Source organism: Ascaphus truei, chromosome 7, assembly GCF_040206685.1.
Source record: "Ascaphus truei isolate aAscTru1 chromosome 7, aAscTru1.hap1, whole genome shotgun sequence".
NCBI lineage: Eukaryota > Metazoa > Chordata > Amphibia > Anura > Ascaphidae > Ascaphus > Ascaphus truei.
Window position 1 is genome coordinate 36,371,623 of NC_134489.1, and position 11,107 is coordinate 36,382,729.

Below are 11,107 nucleotides of genomic sequence, written 5' to 3' on the forward strand. Positions count from 1 at the left end.
TTTGTTGTAAGCATTGTCATAAAGCAATTCAAAGGCTAGATGACATGATTGATATCACAGAGGAATGGTTGCAAAGACTGGACCATGTCTGTAGGGTTAATAAAATGCAGCACGTCCGTTTTATTACTGGTTTTAATGTTCAGTAGGCACATTTATATAGACACAGTTAAAATATTTAAATAATTAGGTCATTGAATAAATATAAAAATGAAAGCTTTTATACGGTGATCCAAAACAAGTCATTAATAACTTTGCCCTGTAATGCAGGGGGGCTCAACTCCAGTCCTCAAGCCCTCCCAACAGGTCAGGTTTTCAGAATATCCCTGCTTCAGCACAGGTGGATCAATCAGTCCCTGCTTCAGCACAGGTGGCTCAATCAAAGGCTCAGTCTTTGAGCCTCTGATTGAGCCACCTGTGCTGAAGCTGGGATATCCTTAAAACCTGACCTGTTGGGGAGGGGGGGGGGGGGGTTGAGGACTGGAGTTGAGCACCCTTGATTTAAGGTATGTTTTTCAACCAGGAATGTGCATTTCTGAGAATATCAAACACCTGCTGCTTGAGCCCATTGCAGCAAGTGTGCTGAACTCCAGTCCTCAAACCGCCCCCCTCACAGGTCAGGTTTTAAGGATATCCCAACTTCGGCACAGGTGGCTCAATCTGATTGAGCCCCCTGTGCTGAAGCAGGGACTGATTAAGCCACAGGGATATCCTGAAAACCTGACATGTTGGGGAGCTTGAGGACTGAGGAGAGAGAGGAGAGAGAGGAGAGAGAGGAGAGAGAGGAGAGAGAGGAGAGAGAGGAGAGAGAGGAGAGAGAGGAGAGAGAGGAGAGAGAGGAGAGAGAGGAGAGAGAGGAGAGAGAGGAGAGAGAGGAGAGAGAGGGATGCCACTCACAATGTTATGTGAATGATTAATTCATGTTCACAGTGTGATATCACATTTAAATAGTGTATCAAGCACATCCTAGTGATCATTTAAAAAAAAGAAAAAGATGAATACATTCCCCTTATAACAGAATGAAATCCCTCAGTATGTTTTCTGGATGGGATCATTGGCCTTAGCTAGGTGTAACAACTGTAGAACTTCCACATGTCGTGGATCCCATGTGGTCTTGTTTTGAATGCTCTCACATAGCCTTAACCAAGCAGGGCGCTGTTAGACTCTGATGCCTATATCTTTTAACCATTTCACCAGCAGTGAGGAGAATAAATATAAACTGAATTAAGAAGCACATGTTAACAACAGTACCTACATTATTCAAGACGTGTAATGTTAGAGAAAGTATTATGTTCTGCCATGTTATAGCAATCCCATTTAATGCTTTGCCTGTGAGATCATGTTGCATTCTAATTATTATAGAAGTCCAAGCTGAGTTCAGTCCCTTGTTATCCATGATCAGTCTAAGCCAGGGGGTGCTCAACTCCAGTCCTCAAGACCCCCCGCCCCCCCCCCCCCCCCCCAGTAGGTCAGATTTTCAGGATATCCCTGCTTCAGCACAGGTGGCTCAATCAGTGGTTCAGTCTTGAGCCACCTGTGCTGAAGCAAGCTCTTCCACTGAGCCACTGATTGAGCCACCTGTGCTGAAGCAGGGATATCCTGAAAACCTGACCTGTTTGGAGTGATCTTGAGGACTGTGGTTCAGAACCCCTGGTCTAAGCCCGTATTCATTATGATTTGCTGATGTCTTCATCGTGTTGGAAAAGAGTTTCACTCCATTGATATTAACAGAGACAAAACGATTTACCAGCAGAGGGAAGATCCCACGTTCACAGCCCATGGAATAGGAGTCTTAAGTACGTACATAGCAATAAACTCCGTACAGCCTTTGTTCCTGGTTGGGGAAGCCGAAACTCCTCACCCCGGGGTCCGGGAGACCCCCGCACCTCTCCCGTGGTTCAGTGATAGGGAAACGGACGCTGCCGTCTGATAACCAGCCACCGTCACAGTGGTCGAGACCAAGGAAGCTCCACGCAGCATAGAGGTGTCCCACCTTAGCAATCTCAGCCTCACGGGACCGGCAGGCATCCACCGCCTCTCTGTAGCTCATGGGACTGTGTATATAATAGACATGCCCTGGAAAATATATGTAGGGAGGTTTGGGGTGAAAATGCAGAAGATTCCTGAAACTTCGACTGACTTGCATATGGGTGAGGGTATTATGTTCAGGGAGAAAGCAAAACAAAGTATACATTTGTCAGCTAACCATCAGGGTGTCTCTCTCATCAGCAGGGAGAGGTGATCAGTATGTGTCACCTGTGTCATTATTATTAATTATTATTATTAACATTATCATAAGAGAGTACGGGGCAAAGTATTGGTAAAAGCTAATGATTGATCAAGCCCAGTATCTTAGCTGCACTGGAAGATTTGGGGGTAATGTAAGGAGCATGGCGCGTATAAATAACCATCCCTATGCAGAACGCATACACAATGTTATGAATCAACAGAAAAGTAAAACAACATGTTCACATTATTAATGTTCCGGAGCTATTTTTTACCCCATAGAAATTCACAGTATATATCGACTGTTTGTCCCACAGTGTCTGCCAATGTTCTTTAACACCTCAATTCCTACCTTCTAGTCTTTTATTCTGTGTTTTCTAACCTCATAGCAGCCTTGTTTATTTCCCAAGCATTTCTAATCCTTATTTTGTATTAGACTCCAGCGCCTTTTATAGAACCTGTTCCATATACTCGGTAACCTTTCAAAGAACCTGTTCCATACACTCAGAAACCTTTCATAGAACCTGTTCCATACCATCAGAAACCTTTCATAGAACCTGTTCCATACACTTAGTAACCTTCCATAGAACCTGTTCCATACACTTATTAACCTTTCATAGAACCTGTTCCATACACTCAGAAACCTTCCATAGAACCTGTTCCATACACTCATTAACCTTTCATAGAACCTGTTCCATACACTCAGAAACCTTTCATAGAACCTGTTCCATACACTCAGAAACCTTTCATAGAACCTGTTCCATACACTCAGTAACCTTCCATAGAACCTGTTCCATACACTCATTAACCTTTCATAGAACCTGTTCCATACACTCAGAAACCTTTCATAGAACCTGTTCCATACACTCAGTAACCTTTCATAGAACCTGTTCCATACACCCAGTAACCTTTCATAGAACCTGTTCCATACACCCAGTAACCTTCCATAGAACCTGATCCATACACTCATTAACCTTTCATCGAACCTGTTCCATACACCCAGTAACCTTTCATAGAACCTGTTCCATACACTCAGAAACCTTTCATAGAACCTGTTCCATACACTCAGTAACCTTTCATAGAACCTGTTCCATACACTCAGTAACCTTTCATAGAACCTGTTCCATACACTCAGTAACCTTTCATAGAACCTGTTCCATACACCCAGTAACCTTTCATAGAACCTGTTCCATACACCCAGTAACCTTCCATAGAACCTGTTCCATACACCCAGTAACCTTCCATAGAACCTGTTCCATACATTCATTAACCTTCCATAGAACCTGTTCCATACACCCAGTAACCTTTCATAGAACCTGTTCCATACACCCAGTAACCTTCCATAGAACCTGTTCCAAACACCCAATAGCCTTTCATAGAACCTTTTCCATACACCCAGTAACTTTCATAGAACCTGTTCCATACACTCAGTAACCTTTCATAGAACCTGTTCCATACACTCAGTAACCTTTCAAGGAACCTGTTCCATACACCCAGAAACCTTTCATAGAACCTGTTCCATACACCCAGTAACCTTCCATAGAACCTGTTCCAAACACCCAATAGCCTTTCATAGAACCTTTTCCATACACCCAGTAACTTTCATAGAACCTGTTCCATACACCCAGTAACTTTTCATAGAACCTGTTCCATACACCTAGTAACCTTTCATAGAACCTGTTCCATACAACCAGTAACCTTTCATAGAACCTTTTCCATACACCCAGTAACCTTTCATAGAACCTGTTCCATACACCTAGTAACCTTTCATAGAACCTGTTCCATACACCCAGTAACCTTCCATAGAACCTGTTCCATACATTCATTAACCTTCCATAGAACCTGTTCCATACACCCAGTAACCTTCCATAGAACCTGTTCCAAACACCCAATAGACTTTCATAGACCCTTTTCCATACACCCAGTAACCTTTCATAGAATAAGTACTTCCTCACATTTCCCAGAGTCTAACTTCACTTCTAGCATTACTTATTGTTCTTTCATAATGAAAAAATGTTTTCCACTACATACTGTAGTATTTGATTTCTGAGGAACAAAGAAGCCTAATGTTTCATAAATATATCCAGGGTGAATCAGTGAGAAAACTGTTCATAAATGTAAATCCAAAAAACAAAAGTTTTTGTGCAATAAATGTTATTCAGACACATAATATACACTAAGATATCTCACTGTAACAAACAATCCTAATGGGACCTACAAACACACTTCATTATAAAGTAAATGAGTACTTCAGCATTGGGTGACACGTTTTTGAGAGTTCTCCTCTCTTCTTCAGGTGTAGGACTCAAGCAGGACTGCTTGACCAGAGGAAGAGAGTAGAACTCTCGAACGCTTGTCTTATAATATCAATTGTTAGTCCAAATAAATAAAAAAAGGTATCACCTAATACTGAAGTACTCATTTACTCTCCACTATTGCAACTGGACTAAAACGGCTATTTCTATCTACTTCATTCCCTTCAGTATAACAAATGTATACAAGTAACCTTCCATGCATGGACCGACACATACAGTATGAGCATTTGGGGCAAGGCATTAAAGTCATGAAGAACAACATTTACATTTTCAGAAGACAACAAAGATAGAGAATCTATAAGTGTGTTATTTCCACAGGTTCACAGACAACCACATAAAAGCTAATATTGCCTCATACCTTTAAGAGCAGAGGTAAAGCAGAAGGCATCAAATCTGTCCCTCTGCTTGTCTTTGGGACCATAGCTACGTATTCCAGGAGGGAGATCCCCCCCGCAGGGATCCCGAGGGATAATTATAGGATAGTGAACTGTCCCTTCAAGGAGCCAACCAGCATTGCACCAATCCAAGCCGTCTGTCCACGCTGAATTTAGGCAAGAAACAGCCAATGCATAAAGTAGTCAAATTTACAGCACCTAACACACACATATGTTTCATTTACTTTTGCATTATAACTTTGGTGGCACTGTCCCATGGTCCCACACAGGGGGGGGGGGGGGGGGGCAACAGGGATTCTCACACTTGTAAACCAACCACAGTACCACTCCTCTCTATACTTGGTATTTATAGTGACCGTGCATCGATGACCTCTTTGGCCACGAAGGAGATAATATCTGGATGTAGCAGGAAGGAGGTGGAAGGTACAGTAGGTACAGGGAGAAAATGGAGCGGCGTCAGAGCTGTCTTGTAGTGAGTGAGCGTTGATAGACGTGTGCAGGTGTCAATGTAACCAGAATGGGTATGTATCTTTTTAATGTTATTATTTGTGTCACGGTAAAACCGAGCAGCGGTCTCACCTTGGTAGAGCTGAGAGAATGTGGCCAGTCTGCCATCTTGTTCATCGCAAGCCTGCCCGGCCTCAGCATAGTTGTATTTGTAGCGTCCATGGCTGGACTGATATGGGAAAACAACCCCTTTGTAGTGAAAGAAAGTAAGAGAGGATTCATTAGTAACCAGCAACATAGGCCCAAAGCTACAGCAGCACTAACAAAAGACAACTACTATTCACACCCTCTATCTACTCCTTCCTACTGCTGGGGATCTCCCCTACGCCTGAAGCCAGTCATACACACCTGATCTCACCCACGCCTCCCTGCCATCTCTTCCCCTGCAAAGTGTGTTAACACTCTCATTTTAATACTGACTAATCTTCAAACTTGCCCCACAAATCAAGCATCCCAATAGCCTGCTCTCATGGTCACTGTCCCACAATCAGTCACTCCTATCCCCCATTGTGACCAAGCACTGCCATCTACAGCACTTATTCCCTCACCTGCTGTCTCTGTAAGTTCCCCATCATACCACTTAGATTGTAAGCTCTTCGGGGCAGGGATTTCCTTTCCTATTGTCTGATTTTGCTGCACTTATTGTATTATTATAATTTCCTGTACTGTATTCTTTGTGAAGCGCTGAGTACACTTTTGGCGCTATATACAGAAAGACATACAATACAATATTGAATTTTCAGTGGTATTTGCGGGTAGTGAGCTGCATCATTTTGACCAAAGTTCCTAAACCAGGCAAAATGTGTTGTATTCCCCCCACCCCGGTAAAAAGTTTGATACAAAAATAACAACACATGCGCTCACATGACCAAAATGTGCAACGTCACATGGCCAGAGTACAAGGTCACATGTCTCTTTATATTTTCCTGAAACGGGGCATCTTTTTTTTGATCGATTTGAGAGACTAAAATCTACATTTGCAAACATTCACAATGCTCTACCTTGCAGGGTTCGGATCTCTGGAAATCTAGGAACCATCGCTTGCATTAGGAGATACACGTAAATAGCATCACATAATATAAAATAACAGCGATGTTTAGCTGTCGTCTCTGGCAGTGAAGAGGTTAAAAACCGGAGGAGGCAAGCCAAAGGAAATGGTGGGGAGGGAAGCCAAACAAAGACCCCCAAATAAGAATATTATTAGCAGGATAATTTGGTAACGGTAGATATTTTATTTTACTTTTAAGACATAGCATATAACACTTTTAGTTTCTTTAAATAACCCAGCCCGTAGCACAACAAACCACTAAGGTTTCTAGGCTCCGAAGTGCCATCAAATTCCATTTCCCTTATTATATTTGTCACACGTGTGCACTAGTTAAAAATGGGTCATGAGTTTACCCGCTAGTTGTAATGTTAGAGTCAAGCTGTGATCCTCCAGGCCATTCACCAGCTCACATCTGTATCTGCCTTCATCCTCCAGGGTCACATTAGTGATCACCAGAGAGGCATCGAGTCGGTGACTCCGCCTCAGGCGTGCCCGTCCCGCCAGCTTGTTGTACTTCTTGTGGTGCTGCCCATTGGAGATGATGATGAGGTTTTCCAGCGGGTCGGCTGGGTTGACCTTGCTCCATTTCACCCTGTAACTCCTGGGGCGCATGCGCAGGATGCAGGGGAGGGTGACGTTGGCGCCTCGCTGGGTCTGAACCACACTGTGAATGGGATCCAGCAAATATTGCACCCTGGGGTTGTCCACTGGGAGAAAACAAGGGCGGTTACAAGAAGGGAATACTGTAAATCATTTTAACCTGCTACTCACTCAAGCTCCTCATCCCTACCACATGCAGCACTTATCATCGGAGATGGACTCCAAAAGACTGTTCAACAAATGGCTCAACAAAGTATCCGGACGCTCTTCCTTCTCTTACCATGCACTCTACAACTGGAACAGTCTACCGGAGACTCTCACAGCCAACACCAGTCTAAGTTCTTTCAAAACTAAAGCTGTCTCACATTTTAATCTGGTCTCTAAATGTTACGTACGCCTATAATATATATTATCTCTAACTGTGCATGCAATGCCTTGTGTATAATGTATAACCAGGCTCACTTAATGTAACTATGTATTTGTAACCATGTATCTGTCATCATAACTCTGTGCCCAGGACATACTTGAAAACGAGCGGTAACTCTCACTGTATTACTTCCTGGTAATCACATTTTATAAATAAAATACTCATAAAATACTCATTCTGTTAATGTAGATTGTAGAGCAAGCAAAATGAACACTGTGCAAGCTTTTATGGCAAAACAGCTATTATTTACTAATCCTGGTGGAGTGGAAATCACATGATATTGAATCGTATGTTCCTGATGCACTGTGATTAACACCTTCACTGCCATTATTGCCAGTAATGCATTGCAAGCTTTCCAAGCTAAGTTACCGTCAGGTTAAGCCTTACCGCATATCCTCAAAGGCTAATACCACAATGTTAAGTCCTATTTTCTCCCAGAAAGAGCATTGCGTCATTGCGCCAACTATATACCGGCAGTTAGTGATCAAAATCAGTGTAAAAGAGACGTTCCCTTTACAGAGGCAATTCAAGCGGGGTCTCCGGAGCTGAACCCCATTAATTTCAGCTATGGGCACCCACTGCGTCCAGAGATACATACCTCTGTAGAGGGTGCGTGTAGCCGCTGTGCTCGGCTAACAGAGATGGCGTAATGGCCGCTTTTCATAGTTCCCGCGCCCTGCGGGCCAATAGGAAGCTGTGACATCATCCGGTGCGGCTTCCTATTGGCCCACGTGACGCGAGAGCTTTAAACTTGTAGGAGATACCGGCGCCCCCCTTTGGAGGTAAGTATCTCAGGAAGCAGGGGGTCCCCAGACTGAGCCACTGATTGAGCCACCTGTGCTGAAGCGGGAATATCCATAAAACCTGGCCTGTTGGTGGCCCTTGAGGGCTGAGTTTGAGACCCCTGGCATAAATGCTTCATTCGTTTAACTCTTTACACACCTTGACATATTTCATGATGTTTAGTCCATAAGACAATAAGAAATATATTATGCACTTAGTGTAGGTTACCTGCTGAAATGGAGTTTACCTTGACGGGGGTTAGCGGGCGTGAATCATATTTTTGATCAAAAGATGCAACAAAATGGCTCCTTTGTTATAAGACTTGGGATCAAAATGAAGAACCTCACTAATAAATTGTATTTATTTCACACATCCACAAAGATTTCTTAAGGTTAACATGGGGACATCATGTTAGTTACAGTAATTCATACCTAAAAGGTGGAGTTAGTCCCATCCCGACCCTGAACTGTGGGGTTTGCTGGAGAGGGGAGAGAGTTAAATGAGACAGACAATGGGCGATATTTTTGTATATACAGCAATTAGCTTTGAGGATAAATTATGTATGTTAAGGTTTATTAGCCCCGACTTAATGAAGCTCCGAAGACCTGACCACGCGGTTAATGCGCAGGTAACAACTCTCACACCTTGATTCCTGTTGGCATGGCGGTAAATACTGGGACCTTGGAGGGAGGTGGGAGAACAGAACAGCAGCAGGAGAAACAGTTGGTTCATTGTCACAAACATAGCCTGGGGGTTGTCTGAAAGATAAAAATGAATAAATTATAATTGTAATAAAGCTATTTGTAGTTCTGGTAGTGTAAATAAGGCAGGGGTGGGCCAACTTCAGTCCTCAAGGGCTACCAACAGGTCAGGTTTTCAGGATATCCCTGCTTCAGCACAGGTAGCGCAATCAGTGGCTCAGACTGAGTCACTGATTGAGCCACCTGTGCTGAAGCAGGAACATCCTGAAAACTGAAGCAGGGATAGCCTGAAAACCTGACCTGTTGGTAGCCCTTGAGGGCTAGAATTGGCTACCCCTGGCATAAGGTCTACGTATCAAGTGCAAATTGTATCATTGTGTCACTGCATCAAAATATATTGAGCTGTATCCACATTTGCACATATAACTAATAAAATGTATCTTTCTCTGTGCGTATAACAAATCCGTTGGGTCTGAGGGAACATTCATCTCTGCTCCTAAATTGTATGCGCCAAATGCACAAAGCGAGACTAATAAGATTGATACATGTTGCTGGAGCAAATGGACACAGATGAAAATGTTTGCTTCATATTTTGGGGCAAATTGCACCAACTTGATACATATCTCCCTTAGAATTACCGCCACCTTCATCCCCTGCCCCCCAAAACCTTACTATCTAAATTTGGATTCTTGTTACGGAGAAATTGTCTTTGCCTAATGTCACAAGGAGGTGCAACTGGATTCGCCCACTTCAAAGACTAGAGCTTTTACCACCAGCCCCCTAATTTACCCCTACATTTCCCATAGCACGGGTTACATGGTGTTTTTAAGGGCGTTAGAAGGAGGTCCCTGTAAAGTATCAACACATTCATTTACTTGTTATATCCCCAAACACACAGAGCGCGCCTCACCTTAGAAGAATATTCCTCTGTCCACCCCTGTGGTCATCACCATCATGTGTCAAGAAGCTTCATGGAAGTCCTGGCAGTTGTCTTCCATCATTTTAATGTGTTGCTATAATTACACTGGACAGTCCCTCCTCAGTTTTGCTGGTCTCTGGAAGGTGACACTGGGTATTTATTTTCCAGCTTCCCTTCTGGTGCAGAAGTCAGTCAACAGTGTGTGTGCCTGGCGTTCACTTCCCTTCTGAACTCACGAGAATGGCAGGGCAGACAATTTGTCATTGTTCTGCCTAGCGCAAGTGTTGTCAATGCCAGGCCTGTCTTGTCTCGCTGATACACAGTCTTCGAATTCAGGGGAAATGTCAGCATGTGTATCGACGTGTTGGACACCTCAGAAGCTTCAGCTTGTGTCCAAGTTTTCGTCCCACACAATCAGACAAAAAAGAATCTAGTGTCTAGTCTAACCTTTGGCGGTTCTCCAAATAATGATACTTTTTTTTAACAAAATGTACCTGTATGTAGGGCTAAAATTGCAACTGACCTATTCATAGTTTCAGATTAATAATACTGTAGTATTTTATCAGTAGCATAGAATCGGCGCACTGTAGTCAAGAGATACAGACAGTATCCATTTGAAATACATTTGAATACTAAATGTAACCTTAATTAGCACAATGACGTTGGTAGACAATATGTAATTGTATTACATAGTGGTGCATATCAGTATGAAAGACATTGATACACAGAGCTCTGTTAAATCAGGGCAAATAAGACATGATTTGATTATCTGATTTCTCCATTTCCCTCTTTTCTCTCTCTCTGACCATCATCTCATCTCATTCTCTCTCTCTCGCTTCTCCCCTTCTCCACCTCCATCTAGCCCTCATTTCTGCAGAGACCTGCGCTCTCTTAACCTACCGGCTCTTGATTCCACTTTACGCTCCTCCCTCTCCTCTCTCAGCCCTGCTCCAGACCCTGACAACCTGGTCAGGAACTACATATCTGCCCTATCCTCCTCTCTTGATCTACATGCCCCTCTTTCTCTCTGCCGTTGTCGCCCCTTCTAACCCCAGACCCTGGCTAAATTCCCACACACGCATGCTGCGTTCCTGCACTCGCTCCTCTGAACGCCTCTGGAGGAAATCTCACACTCTCGCAGACTTCCTTCACTACAAATTTATGCTGTCCTGTTTCAACTCTGCCCTCT

At 43.4% G+C, this 11,107-nt stretch overlaps 1 protein-coding gene across 1 annotated transcript; it reads right to left on the minus strand.

The window, feature by feature from the left end:
• Positions 1-1,612: 1,612 nt before the first annotated feature.
• HAPLN2 (hyaluronan and proteoglycan link protein 2) lies at positions 1,613-10,227 on the minus strand. Its single transcript, XM_075606749.1, has 6 exons — positions 9,910-10,227; positions 8,943-9,056; positions 6,842-7,195; positions 5,513-5,629; positions 4,897-5,079; positions 1,613-2,073 (listed from the first exon to the last, which is right to left on the minus strand). Exons 2-6 carry the CDS (start codon positions 9,040-9,042, stop codon positions 1,790-1,792), a joined length of 1,038 nt encoding a protein of 345 aa, XP_075462864.1. The 5' UTR covers positions 9,043-9,056; positions 9,910-10,227; the 3' UTR covers positions 1,613-1,789.
• Positions 10,228-11,107: the final 880 nt, after the last annotated feature.

Coding starts and splice junctions, on each gene's coding strand:
- HAPLN2 (XM_075606749.1), bottom strand. CDS start 9,042: ATGTTTGTGACAATGAACCAACTGTTTCTCCTGCTGCTGTTCTGTTCT. Junction 7,196..8,942: donor CCATGCCAACAGGAATCAAG/GTGTGAGAGTTG, acceptor GTTTTCTCCCAG/TGGACAACCCCAGGGTGCAA. Junction 5,080..5,512: donor ATTCTCTCAGCTCTACCAAG/GTGAGACCGCTG, acceptor GCCTAAATTCAG/CGTGGACAGACGGCTTGGAT.